Genomic DNA, 14,041 nt, shown 5'->3' on the forward strand with positions numbered 1-14,041 from the left:
GTTTTGTATATCCAATGATCCTGCTTCAGGCCAACTCTCCGTGGGACTCTCCGCCGCGCTAGGTGGCGCGAGTTGTTCAACTATTGTTGCTCTGCTTGAAGAAGAAGAAAATGGACCAATCGGTACTTACTAATTTTGATGCGGGAAGTTTTGTTTTTTTGCGTGGAAACCGAAAACTGGGTGTCAGTGTGTTTTGAACCTCAATAAATTAAGGCAGATAATTGAAGCAGATATATGCGTAACAGACAGAGGTCCTCATAACAGGACCTTTAAGTCGGCAAGCTTTCTGTTTGAGAAGGTTAAAAGGTCGTTTTCATGCTACTAACGCTGCCAAGGTAACGTAAGCTTGCGAGTAGTTAACTACCACGTATGGAAATGACAGCCGTAAGGTTAATGGTTATGTATGAAAGCGAGTCGGTGGATGTGCAATTTACGAATGGGTCCCGTTTGTATGTATCCCCTTGTGGTTCCGAATTTTTATTAGAGAAAGCTCTGCCCCCATGCGCACACCCTTTACAGGCTGGCGAAAGAGTGCGACAGAGAACTCGATTCGCTATCAGTGAATACAAGGTGAGAGCTGTGAACAGAATTGATTGAAGAAGATGATTCTATTTACCCATGTATTTAAGTAAATACTAAGATGTTAAAATGTTTTCAGGCTTTATTGGTGGATGCATTGAAGTTCAGGAACAAGTATGGCACGCATCCGTATTTACCAGAGGAACTCGTTCCCAGTGTCCAGCGGAAGGTATTCAAGTTCATATGATATTCTGCCTATCGGAGATTTGTAAAGTCACTTGAAAGTAAGTTGATTGGTAGAGGCCGACAACAAATTGTTTTTTCTTTCTAGTGGTTCCTTGCAAATCTCGGTATTGACTGGCCAGCAGAACGCTCTCCTGAAATTACAACCGGACCAGGTGGGGAAACCATCCTGAGTTCATCTGACGGCAATGTGAGGCTGATTCTCTCTTCATCTGGGGAAGAGTTTTTTGTGGAATTCTGCTGCAGGGTCAGCCAGAGAGAGACTCTGAAGCATCTGACCCACCTAATAGAAGAGCCTGCCATTACTCCGAGCAAAACTCATCCTGTCTTCAGTGGGGAATCGTCTATACACCAATCCACATCAGAAACGACCAAAGCAGTGAAAGACTGTGAACGTTGTGAATCTAGTCAACAGAAGGCATCAGTTAAACCAAGCGCTGGGGATGGTCATCTTTTCACAACTGTTGTTCAACACTATTCTTGTGCCAGTTATCCACCAAACTGGCATCATCCTCTGTCTTTAGCAATCAGTCACTGGGAAATACAGAGGGGGAAATCCAGTGAAAATGAAGGCATAAAGACACAAGAGGCATCCAAAAGCAAGACTAGCCAGTCCCAAAAGACTGATAGTACTCTTCGGGTGAAGTCTGTCCTTCCTGAGTCTCTGCCTCTTAGATGCCCCTCTCCTCACATGCACAGGTCAAACCTTTTACAGTAGCCTATCTCTAGTTACCAGATTGTTGATATTATTGCAGTTCCTTTTCTGTTTATACTAACACTCAAGAAGTGTTCTGATATAGCCAAAATCTCATGTCAGATCAGAACTCCAATCTTCAGCACTGTTTACTTTAAAGTGAAACTGGTAATAAACGGTTTGTCTGTGTGTTTGTGGATCTGTGTGCAGATGGAACACTGGAACCTCAATGTTCAATGAAGAGTCACATGAAGCCATGACAACAGAACTTGTGAAAGTCCTGTGGTGTCAAGGGGTTACTTATCGGTACAGTGACATTTATGTTCATTCCTCAACTATGATTACAAACAGAGTAGTAGGGATATTTCGGTGTAATTGCCTTGTATGACAATTGTACCTTTCATGCTTTTGTGTCTTTTTATGTTTGCCAAACAGAATTATTGGCGGCACAGTTCCCATCATAGAGATTTCTCCAGGAGACGGGTCAGTCATAAGATCCAATGGGGCGTTGGCGAATTACTTCACCCATCACAAAGCAGGATGTGGACCTGGTGATGTAGGTCATAAGCTTTGTTTCCTTATTTGTCAGCTGTGAGCCTCTAGTTAAATTAGACTGGAATTATACTTTGCATGAAATAAACATTGAAGAAATGTGATGACCCCAAATTCCTCCACCATTTACTGCCCCATGTCACTGTAGCAACTTTGTATCACTGATTTTAAACTTTCTTGGATTTTTTGGTTGTCACCATTTTATCTGGATCAACACACCATGATCTCACCCTTAGGCCACTTTACTAGGCAGGGATTAGACCTTTTTAGGCACCTCCAAAATCCACAAATTCTGCAGCGCAATGATTGGTGTGTTGATACTGATAAGAATTACCATATGTTAACAGAAAATGGAGAGCACCTACTATTTGAGTAACCTTCCACCAGACATCCCAGGCCAGAAATACTCTGTACCTTCAGTGGTGACCCGTGCTAGCAGGTGGGTCTGTGACAACATGTGAAATATTTGCGCCGTCACAAGTTTTACATATCACAGTGACTTTAACATTGTGTGATTTAAAAAAAGGTATTGCATATCTGTTTTGATAGGGTTTTGGATTGTTACAACCAAGCCAAGGACTCTCTGGAACTTGCCTGTATGAACTGCTGTTGGAGGAAGGTAAGCCTTTCTGTAGGGAAGGTCACAACCTCAAGATGACACTTTATTTGTGTGATGAGTTGACATTTCTCCAAAATGCCATGTTCCGATTTAACATGGGCATCTCTCACAATTACCACTACACAGGAAGTAAGCATGTCAGAACCCCTGAAGCTTGTCCAGGAAGCACACATGCCAGACTGGGGTCATTTTCTGGCATTTTCTGATGGGAGCGCTGAAATAATTTTTCTGGATGGAGTCAAAGTGTACACAATGTGGAACACTGGCAATAACACACCAGCACAGGTAAACGAAGCACACAATCCCTCACTTTGCCTGTTCATGTACGGATATTTAAATATAATGTAAAGTATACAGTGGAACGCTTCTATGATGTGGACACATTTCATTTAACCTGTTACAGAAACTTGGTTTGGCTCACCAGATGTACCCCGAAGTACAGCAGCCTTGTAGCTGGTGTCAGCTGACTTTGCTAAATGGGCAACAACTCTTGTTACAAGCAGAGACCCCAGGGCTGTATCACAAGTAGATGTTTCCATAATTATTTTTCTTCTTTTATTAATCATTCTTTTGGTTTCATTCTTTGATTGTTTTACAATCAGTTGTTGTTGTTGCAGTTACTTCACATTTTCGAGTATGCATTCATATACTGTATTCTCTTGTCTGTTACCAGATATTTGTCAGTTTCAGCTGAATGGTGTTGTTGGGTTCAACAGACATGTCCCAGCTTGGGTCAGGCTTGTTCCCCAGAATCTGTCCAGGTGCAGAGTAACAAAACAACACAAAGCAGGTAACTGTCTTAAAGGCCACAACATGTTATTAATTACTTGTATTATTACGTCTAGCTGACATTTTTTATTTAGCTCTACCCCTGATACTTTATCTTTGTCAGTCTGCTGAATTAATTGCTAGAGGTTGGAGCAATTCAGAGCCAAACTCTTCTGTTGTGTTGGACCTCTGCTGATGTCTCTCGGTTCTATCTCATTTCAGATCCGTGGTAGCAGAACTGGAAAAAATCAAAAGATTAAACTGTATCCTTAAATGTGTATTGATTTACATAATTGGTATTTAGTCAGTGAGATGAACATTCTTTAACAAATGGCCATCAGTTCTGCTGGAGAACAGCCACCTCATCAGAACTCACAGAAGCTCTCCAGTGCCCTGTGAGGATTCCACGACCGCTAGTGGCACCACTTACACTGTCAGCGAGACCAGCATCTCAGAGGCCCTACAGAAAACCTCCAAAGCCATAAAGGACATTGAGACTCTACTTTCGCGCAAAGAGTATGCCAGCAGTAGTCCAGCGTGAACAAGGGGTATTTCATAATTGCAAGATCTATTGTGTGAAGAAGAGATGAACGTGGCTGTAGTGTTTACTGGGCTGTACTGTCCTTGGACACCACGTGTCTTAGCGCTGAAGACACGAGTGAAGGATGAAGAATGTCAGTTGTTTGTCATTTGTAATTAGACTGTGGTCCTGGGATAGAACAGAATGGATTATCTTACCAATTTTTCATTTTTCGCGGTTCATGGTCACTTTCTTTCGTTTGTAACACAACCTTCCCCCCCAGAGGAAGATGAAAAGAGGAAGAGAGTGGCTAAACCACTTACGCTGGCTATTTTCAAACTTATCCTGCGTTCAAATTCTTGTTGACTACATCATGGTGAGTGCACTTAGTTAAAGTTTCTTAAATAGAGCGCCTAATAAGATTGTTGGATATGTGAAAGGTTACTGCTGGTGTTACATTAAGCATGGTTTAGCGCAGTTATATGGATTAGGATGGTGTTAGTTATTAGGATTGTTATGAGTAAAGAAACACTCTTCCATCACATACAACATTGAACATATACGTTTGCTGTGTTTTAAAAAAAAAAATTCTATATTAAAACAATTAAAGACTAAACCAGGTAAAACCAGCACAGTGCAGTGCATTTGTACGTTGCATTAGGATGAATGTTCTGTTATTCCTGTGTCATTGCAATTCTACTTTTCTTATTCCATTGCAATTCCTCTTTATAACAACTTAGATCATATTTTGTGACCGTATATATATATATATATATATAAGGTGCCTATGGTTTGATGAATAAAAAGCGAAAGTTTAGGAATTCAAAATAAATTTGGTTTGTAGAATGAGCATCATTTATGTAATGACCTGTCCTGCCTGTAGAGGTGCCATTGTGTAGAATGAAATACATGTCGGTACACTTTTTTGTGTACTTATGTATTCATTTTGTAACTTATAGATTTCACCATATTTACAGTTATTTGCACATGAGATAATAAAACAGATGTTTACAGTGTGTGTCCTAAGAAATGTCTCATATCTTATTGCATACTGCAAAAAGCTGTGAACATTAGTGTCCAAAACTAAAGTTTGCTACAGATTATCCTCTGTGTATGAGTTGAGATCTTGGGTGAATTCCAAGTAAGTGGTTTAATGACAAACCTGGCAAAATGAACTCATTTTTCTTTCAAGACTAGTTTCAATACTAAAGTGTCAATACCTTAGACAGAAGACTTTTAAGTGTTTCTGTAATCTGTTCATTTTAATGTCATGCTCAATTATTTGGATGCTCCAATTGAATCTGTTTACTGGCGTCACAGTACTGGTCATTATCACTTGAGAGCTCTTTGCACTATACAGACCTCTACACTACGCAGATATTATCAGTAGATGTAGGCTGCTTCCTGTGCTTCTGTGCACAGCCTAGTGTGAGAAGTCCCTTGAAATAGCTCAGAAGAGGTTGTCATAGTGTTCGTAGAGGCAGCCGAGCCGCAAGGGAGGTGAGTCTGAACATTGTAAAGAAATAATTCTTAGTTGATTTTACTTTTATTTTGGTGACTTCATAATGGGTTAAATTGTTGCTTGTTGTTTCAGTATGAGTCATAGGGGGCTTCGATCGGTAACTGACACCACATACATGAACTAGTACAGCATATCATACTAAGTTCTGTGAACATACTATGTGATTTAATAAATACACTCAGTCAACATCAAAATAAAAATGTTGAACAATAAATTGTAAATAGGCAACGTACCAGCTGTAAAACCTAACCTCAGAAGCTTCAGATCCTGCAGTTTTTAATGAAAAGTGATATCAGAGATCCATTGCCAGAAAGTACATATACTTAATTTATATATATATATATATTTATTAATTGATAGGTCTTTTCAGAAAGTGGTTACAGTAAATACTTTTGAGCTATTCTGTATGAAACTGCTTAGCACATCATGCAGTGTGTGGGAACCACTGTGTAAATGACTGTTCTTCCCACAGGAGTCTAGGGGGAAGGTAAAGGATCTCTTGACACACTTCAACCCAGCGGCTGGGCCTCAGACTGTGCCTGCACACCGAACACCCTTGAAGCCCCAGGCCAAGATGAGTGTCCCTATGAAGGGCTTGCCAAGTGGTGGTGCGAAGCCCAGCAATCAGAATCCTTGGTCTGACGCTCTGAAGAAACCCGTTACCCGGAACACCAGCTCAGGGGTGCTCAAACTGGGGAGCAAATTTGAGAATTTAAACAACAGTGAGAAGACCACTTTCCCTAAACCACCGCCTCTAAAGCCTGTCGCTATATCCAAACCGCAGTTGAACCCCACCAAGCCCTCACTTAACACAGGCAGCACCACCGCTACCAATGACGGCACCGTTGAGAGGTCCAGTGGACTATCAGGACTAAAACCAAAACCCTTAGTGTCAGCACTTCACTCCAAACTTGTTCAGGAGAACATCCAGAAGGTCAGAGTTGAGAGAACATTGTCTTCCGACAAACCGCCAAATTTCCTGAGTAAACAGAGGTCATCCCCCAGAGAAAATAAGAGTGCAGATTTCAGTGCAGAAGATCAAAAAGACATCAAAAAACCAATGCCTTCTAAACTTCCATTCAATTCCATGCCTCCTAAACCTGCATCCAATTCCATGTCTCCTAAATTTCCATCCAATTCCATGCCTCCTAAACTTCCAAATTTGAAACCTAACTTCGTTAAACAAAAGTCTGACGTTGCTGACGGCCCGATCTCTAAGGAGAAAACCACTGAAGACTCCACGCCTAAAATAAAGCCACTGCCTAATGTGTTTGCTCTGGGGAAATGCCCTAGTAAACCCAAACGGCCAGCACATGTCAACCTTGATGGATTTACATCAATATCAACATTCAGAAATGGTGGGTTCCTTGATGTCAGAGTGCTAAACAATAGCCTATTTATGTCTACAGACATTCACTTTGTACTAGAATAGATCACTTCTTAGCTATCTAATAGTTATTTAGTTAACAAGCAAAATGTATAGTATGATATAATGGCTTGTCCTACTTAAGTGCAACATCTTAATTTTGACTGAATAGTGCATGCAGTAAATCATAAGATCAATATTTTTGCTTCCGTTTTTTTGAGTGATTGGTCCCCCTTCTACTGCAGATCTTTCTTCACCTGAATCCGTCTATTTGATCCCCATTGAGTCAGACACATTGTAAGTACACCAGTGGGCCATTTTTACACATTTATGAAACTGTTAGCTTGGGGGACATTTCCTTAATATCACGTCTCCATATATGCCATATGTTACCATTCAGCACTCATTGTGAGTTGGGCAGAACAGTTACAATTAGATACATTTCTTGGTGCAGGGAACCAAAAATGTCTGTCATCTCTTTCAGATAACTTCCTTTTATGATGACAGACATTTTTGTCACAAAGTGCAGTCACAAAATGTCATCTTGTTCAGCTAGTATAGATCACTAATAAAACTGAAATTAAATGTCTGTCAGATATACAGATGCCGTTATTCCTTGTCTTTTTCACATTCAGGAACACTGCCGGCCAAGAGCCCTTCGCCGTTACGAATCCTTCACTTCCAGGTTCTCTTTGGTCAAACTCACTGAGGAAATAATTTGTACCAGTCAACCACTCAAAGTCTTATCTAACCGCTTGAAATTATTTAAACGTGAGATATTAAACTACATGATATTCATTAAGCCTTCAAAGGGTGAATCTAACTTCAGTTTTTCTTCTTTTAAATATTTTAGGAAGTACCAGTCAAGAACCTGAAGTAGGTATTTCTTGCAAAATCTCCTAGCAAATTTGTCGAGTCCTCAGATAAAACCAGTCTTCACACCACCAGCTTAGTGCAGAATAGTGCGGTGGGGGCGGGGATCTTCACACAATTTGTGTGAAAAAAAGGGTGGGGGGGCTAGGAGCGCGTTCACCCAGGGTGCCATACAAGCCAGAACCTCCACTGCGAGGCCTCCAACAGCATAAGAAAGATGTGCATAAGAAAGATGGGAAGGGCCAAGATGTCTGTTCTGTAGCTTTTGTGTCTGTGCTGTATTAAAGGCCATACCAATACAGGATGTTGTGACAGAGACGAGGCCGGAAAGGAAGTGAGAAGATGCTGTTTGTGGCCTGGCCAAAACCGCTTCCCTGCCGACTGTTTTAGACAATGTGTTAGTGACGTAGAAGTGAACATGGGCACCAAGAACACTATTGATTTATTTTTCTTTCTAGCAAGCAAATGATGATGAAGACATGTATGAGGACCTGGAGGAGAGATGGTGAGGGTGTGCTAGTGTTTTCATGGCACCATGACACTTTTTTGCCACTAACACATTCAAACTGAATGTTAATGTGGGCTCAGAGCGATGTAATTTAGACATCCTGGAATGTTTTCTCCTGTGAAGGTGAAGTATTTCTCTCGTGCTGTTGATAAAAAAACACGAGGCTGCACAGATCACGTGGTGTCAGTCCTAAATGGTGCACTGGGAATGGGTGGGACTCAAAGTGTTATCAGTCTTCATGTGCTCCAAACAGGGCTGAGAATGAACAGACGGACACAGGAGAAGCGGCTAAAGAAGACAAGAAGAAATGTGATAAAGAGAAGAAACAGCAGCAGAAGGAAGCGCACGAGAAAAAAGAGCGTGAGGCCAGGAAAAAATTTAAAGTAAGGCCATTTGTAAAGAATATCTCACCCCTGTAGTGTTCATTCAATATGAACAAGGGAATACTAACAATAGCTCTGTCCCTCTTCCCAGCTCTCAGGAGCAGTAGAGGTACTGCAAGAGGTGAAGGCTCGATTGGACTGCAAAGGTGGCAAGAACGAGCTTCCACTAACTCAGGGCGAGACCATAGAGATTGTTCGCATCACACACAACCCTGAAGGGCTCTGGCTGGGAAGGAACAGTGAAGGCCTCTGTGGGTAGCTGCTTTGGGAGGGCCACTTTCTTCCTCTTCTCACTTTAGCTGAACCAAAGGAAGTTAATATTTCCTCTATCGCCTTTTTGCAGATGGGTTTGTCAAGATAGCAGCCCTTAAGGTGGACCACAGCACACTTACGACATCGTCTTGTCTGGTACTGAATGAAGCAGGTGAAGTGTATGATGATGTGGGCGTATCGGATGGTGGCAACATGAATTTTTGGTGAGTGCACAGTGCGTCCTATAGTACAATGTAATGAATGCTATACAAAAATAGTCTATATTATTGTTTTTGGTCCTGCATTTGCTGCAAATACACCATTTCAATTCTCCACACATCAAATGCAGCTGTCTTTGTGTAAAGCATGAACATCAGCCCTTATTAACAGCCATAGACCTATATGGAACCCCCGAACATGAAACATAAACTCGATCCATATTTTGATAAATGAATGTTCTGACTGTTCCTCTTTTTGCATTCACCCTCCTAGTTTCCCTCCTCCACCTGCTTTCGGAGTTCCACAGGGAAATGATGGTACTATTGCAGTTCATTTCCTACAGTCTGAAAGACATGATTTTGATTTCCCTTTCCACGGATTTTCATATGATCGAATTCCCTTTCTTTTAACCTGTACAGTTACTGATGCACCTCTCTTTGCCTTATGACCCTTGCTTGTGTTTGTAGATGATGTTTATGATGATGTGGATTCTCAGACCTTCCCACCACCTCTTCCACCACTATCTGAGTGAGTCTCATCAATTTTTAGGCTGCTAATAACGTTTACATATTAGTTTATTTACTTTTTTGTTCCGAGTACGTTTTTTTTATTGTCAGCTCACTAATCCACCGTGATTTTAAAAATAACAGAGCTTCAATGAATGGTAACAGTGGGAACTCAAAATGAACAGCCTCAGCAGACTATTATGGATAATTTCTTCAATTAGTTATAAAATAAAGTTTCTTCAAGAAGGAGATTCGTTGAGTAGTGATGCCTTTATTGAAGCTCAATAAAGGGAGGCAACATGTGATGTTATCTAGATTAATGGTAACGCAATTTAAGGCTTATGACCATTTTGTGTAATTGCTTAATTCAGTTGCTCAAGCTTGTAAAATGGCTCATAATTAAAATAACATGAAAATAACTACGTCAAGACCTGTCGGAGCACAAATAAAAATAAAACGTTGTGGTATAGTTAAGGTTTCAGTGAGGTAACACTTACAGTGGGGAAAATAAGTATTTGAACCCCTGCCGATTTTGCAAGTTTGACCACTTGCAAAGAAATGTGTGATCTATAATTGTAATAGTAGGTGTATTTTAACAATGAGAAACAGAATATCAACAAAAAAATCTGAAATACTGCATTTTATATCATTTATGACTTAATTTGCATTTGATGCAGAAAATAAGTATTTGAACCCCTAGCAAAACATGACTTAGTACTTGGTGGAATAACCCTTGTTGGCAAGCACAGATGTCAGACTTTTCTTGTAGTTGGTCACCAGGTTTACACACATCTCAGGAGGGATTTTGGTCCACTCCTCTTTGCAGATCCTCTCCAAATCCTTAATGTTGCGTTTTCAATGGGAGGGAATGAGGGAATGAGGTTCAAGCCCAATATTCCACGTTACATGGCCCCATCCATAGTCCCCTCGATGCAGTGGAGTCATCCTGTACCCTTGGCAGAGAAACAGCCCCAAAGCATAATGTTTCCACCTCCATGCTTGACGGTGGGGATGGTGTCATATTCAGCATTCTTCCCCCTCCAAACGCGGCAAGTCGAGTTGATGCCAAAGAGCTTGATTTTGGTCTCATCTGACCACATCCTATCTCCCAATCCTCCTTAGAATCATTTAAGTGTTCATTGGCAAACTTCAGACGGCCCTGTACATGTGCTTCCTTGAGCAGGGGGACCTTGCGAGTGCTGCAGTACTTCAAACCATTACGGCGTAGTGTGTTGCCAATGGTTTTCTTGGTGACTGTGGTCCCAGCTGCCTTGAGATCATTCACAAGCTCCCCCTGTGTAGTTCAGGGGTTATTCTGCACCTTTCTGATGTTCACCGATACCGCACGAGGGGATATCTTGCATGGAGCCCCAGACCTAGAGCGATTGACAGTTGTTTGGTGTTGCTTCCATTAACGAATAATCGCACCAATAGTTGTCTGCTTCTCACCAAGCTGCTTGCCGATGGTTTTGTAACCCATTCCAGCCTTGTGCAGGTCTACAATCTTATCTCTGATGTCCTTGGTCAACTCTTTGGTCTTGCCCATGGTGGTGAGGTGTGAAGTATGATTCTTTGGACAGGTTTCTTTTATACACGTCACCAGTTGAGATCAGGTGTACCTTGTTAGGCCTAATGAGGACTAATCTGTGTGCTTCTTGGGCACATAACTGGTCATTGGGAGCCAGAATTCTTGCTGTTTGCTTGGGGGTTAAAATACTTATTTTCTGCATCAAATACAAATAAAGTCATAAATGTTATAAAATGCAGTTTTCTGGATTTGTTTGTTGATATTCTATTTCTCACTGTTAAAATACACCTACCATTACAATTATAGATCACACATTTCTTTGCAAGTGGCCAAACTTGCGAAATCGGCAGGGGTTCAAATACTTATTTTCCCCACTGTATGTGATATCAGAATCAGAATCAGTTTTATTGGCCAAGTAAGTTTGCACAAACAAGGAATTTGACTTGGTAAAGTGACTCTCAGTGTGCTTACACAAAATGTACATTACAAAACAATACAATACAAAACAAACAGTGCAACAGTGCAACAGTCTAAGAAGTTTATGGAAGTATATACAAGGCGGAATGGCTATATACAGTAGCTGTGAAACAGTAGTGCAAAGAAGACGTGGAGAGTGCGAGAAGTGCAGAGATAAATATATAAATATATATGCTTACAGTGGGTTAGCTGTTCAGTAGTGAGACGGCGAGGGGGAAGAAACTGTTTTTGTGTCTGGAGGTTTTGGCGTTGGAGTCTGTTCTTACCCAGTTTGGTGGCCGATCCAAACCAGACAGTGATTGAAGTACACAGAACAGACTCTATAACTGCGGTGTAGAACATGATCAGCAGCTCCTGAGGCAGGTTGTACTAAGCTGGAGCAGGAAGTACATCCTCTGCTGGGCCTTCTTGATGATTGTGTTGATGTTGGGTTCCCACTTCAGGTTCAGGGAGATTGTGGATCCCAGAAACCTGAAGGATTCCACAGCCAACACAGTATTGTTGAGTATGGTGAGGGGGGGGGGCAGTGCTGGGGGGCTCCTCCTGAAGTCCATTGTCATCTCCACGGTTTTAAGATTCCAGCAGCAAAATTATACGTGCAAATCGCAGCGGGATTGGTGCATGGGTCCCATGCTCAAAATAGTGTGCGAACCCACAGTCTCAATGGCATGTGGGCCCCACAGCGAATTTGGCGCATGGGTCCCGTGGATTACATGGCACAACTGGTCAACAAACTTCAACTGGTGTTTGTTGGATCATGAAATGAAATATTTGATCAGTGTGTTGATTTGCCAACTAACTTCCAACAAAACAACAAAAGTATGACACCAGAATGGCTAATCCCACCATGATTATATGAATTTACTGCTAAAACAACTTATTTAAAGGACTTGTTAGGTGTGTAGACAGGTAGGCCTATTATCAATGCAAAAAGAAGTCTGCACCATAAGTAGTTTTGTAGGTTTACATTAAATTACGCAGAATTGTGCTTCTTTATGTTCCATATGAATCTTCAATTGTCTGTCAGTGCATTTGAACAGTTTTTTAGCATGAAGTAATTTATAAGATTTATTCATGCTCTGCCTGTTTATAAATGATTAAAGAGACTGTATTCTCTGTCACCTCAGTCATCCAACTGCAAGAGGAGCAGAGGAAATGGATGGAAAGAAGAAGAAGAAGCTTGAAAAGGAAGAGAAAGAGTTCAGGAAGAAGTTCAAGGTATTTTAATAAATCAGCCATTGTCAATCTCTTTAAAAAATGTTTTTTTTTTATGTTTAAGAGTTTAGCAGACGCTTTAATCCAAAGTTATTGCTCTGTTCCTCTTTCGCTATTTGTCTGTGTCCTTGTGATTTGTCTGTCTGTCTGTCTGTCTGTCTGTCTGTCTGTCTGTCGGTCTGTCGGTCTGTCTGTTTGTCTGTCTCTCTCTTTTTCTATCTGTCTCTCCAGGAAGGAACATTCTGAATTAATTCTACTTTGTTGTGTTTATTTTATTGACAGTATGATGGGGATATCAATGTGTTGTACCAAGTAGTGGCGGCTGCAGCTTTGACCTCTAAATGGGGAAGTAAAGATCTACCGCTAAAGCCTGGAGACGTTATTGATGTCATTGTAAAACCTCAAGATGGCAAACTAATTGGAAGAAACAAGGATGGAAAATGTAAGTAAGCACATTTTTGTAAACTATTTGTTTCATTAATTGTTGCAAACTAATGTTATTGTTTTGTTTTGTTTTTAACACGGCCTTCCTTTACAGTTGGTTATGTTTGTCTTCTCAACATCCAACAGTAAGTAGAATGTCTTTTAGTGATTTAGTAATAGTAGTTACTGATACGTTACTGTGAACATTTCAGATAGAAAGTATAAGGTTATTTTAACAGCTCTCACATGCTGAACAGGTGTACTGTAAAGAACAGGTTCAAGACATGACAGTAGTAATTTTCAAAGTTTCAATCGATAGCTCACTATTGAATGACTCAGTGGGAATTGGGACGTTTCTTGACCTTTTCTCTTTAGTCAAGTTAGTCCTACTGACAATCCATACATGATTAACTGGTGTACTGATAGCATCTGTGTAATGGATTCATATATCTATTTACTTCATTTTCTCATAGGGAAACCGATATTTATGATGATGTCGGAGAGGGTAAGTTTTAAGTACCACAGAAAAGCTAGTGTATTGTGTAGTGTATAAACTTTTAACACAATGCATATTCACTTTCATTTACTTCTATAATTGATGAGGCCCTAATAGTTTCACTTTTCTCATTCTCATTTGTTACAGATTGTATTTATGACAACTGAGCAAAAACCTTACTTGTGCAGCCTGAAATAATGTCTAAGGGTTGAACGTCTGGACTGTTTGTGCAATTGAATGTGAAATATAAATCTTAAAGTCTTCCCTAGGAATTTGTAACCCTTTGCTTATTGTAAAATATGATATCAGATAATGTGTGTTTGAAATGTGTGGAATAAATACATTGATCAAAAAGCTT

The 14,041-nt window shown here is 40.6% G+C and overlaps 2 protein-coding genes across 2 annotated transcripts; both read left to right on the plus strand.

The window, feature by feature from the left end:
* The first annotated feature begins 71 nt into the window (after positions 1-71).
* On the plus strand, positions 72-4,933 carry c7h5orf34 (chromosome 7 C5orf34 homolog). The gene is made up of 12 exons (XM_012830608.3): positions 72-570; positions 659-748; positions 851-1,461; positions 1,667-1,762; positions 1,892-2,012; positions 2,356-2,447; positions 2,558-2,627; positions 2,754-2,912; positions 3,031-3,152; positions 3,301-3,417; positions 3,618-3,658; positions 3,737-4,933. Exons 1-12 carry the CDS (start codon positions 370-372, stop codon positions 3,934-3,936), a joined length of 1,920 nt encoding a protein of 639 aa, XP_012686062.1. The 5' UTR covers positions 72-369; the 3' UTR covers positions 3,937-4,933.
* A 380-nt stretch (positions 4,934-5,313) lies between these two features.
* LOC122133025 (FYN-binding protein 1) lies at positions 5,314-14,037 on the plus strand. Its single transcript, XM_042708251.1, has 16 exons — positions 5,314-5,415; positions 5,910-6,795; positions 7,049-7,100; positions 7,439-7,488; positions 7,657-7,679; positions 8,135-8,181; positions 8,438-8,567; positions 8,659-8,818; positions 8,911-9,043; positions 9,312-9,355; positions 9,506-9,566; positions 12,677-12,767; positions 13,047-13,206; positions 13,303-13,333; positions 13,661-13,692; positions 13,831-14,037. Exons 2-16 carry the CDS (start codon positions 6,012-6,014, stop codon positions 13,848-13,850), a joined length of 1,818 nt encoding a protein of 605 aa, XP_042564185.1. The 5' UTR covers positions 5,314-5,415; positions 5,910-6,011; the 3' UTR covers positions 13,851-14,037.
* Positions 14,038-14,041: the final 4 nt, after the last annotated feature.

Source organism: Clupea harengus, chromosome 7 (genome assembly GCF_900700415.2).
Source record: "Clupea harengus chromosome 7, Ch_v2.0.2, whole genome shotgun sequence".
Taxonomy (NCBI): domain Eukaryota; kingdom Metazoa; phylum Chordata; class Actinopteri; order Clupeiformes; family Clupeidae; genus Clupea; species Clupea harengus.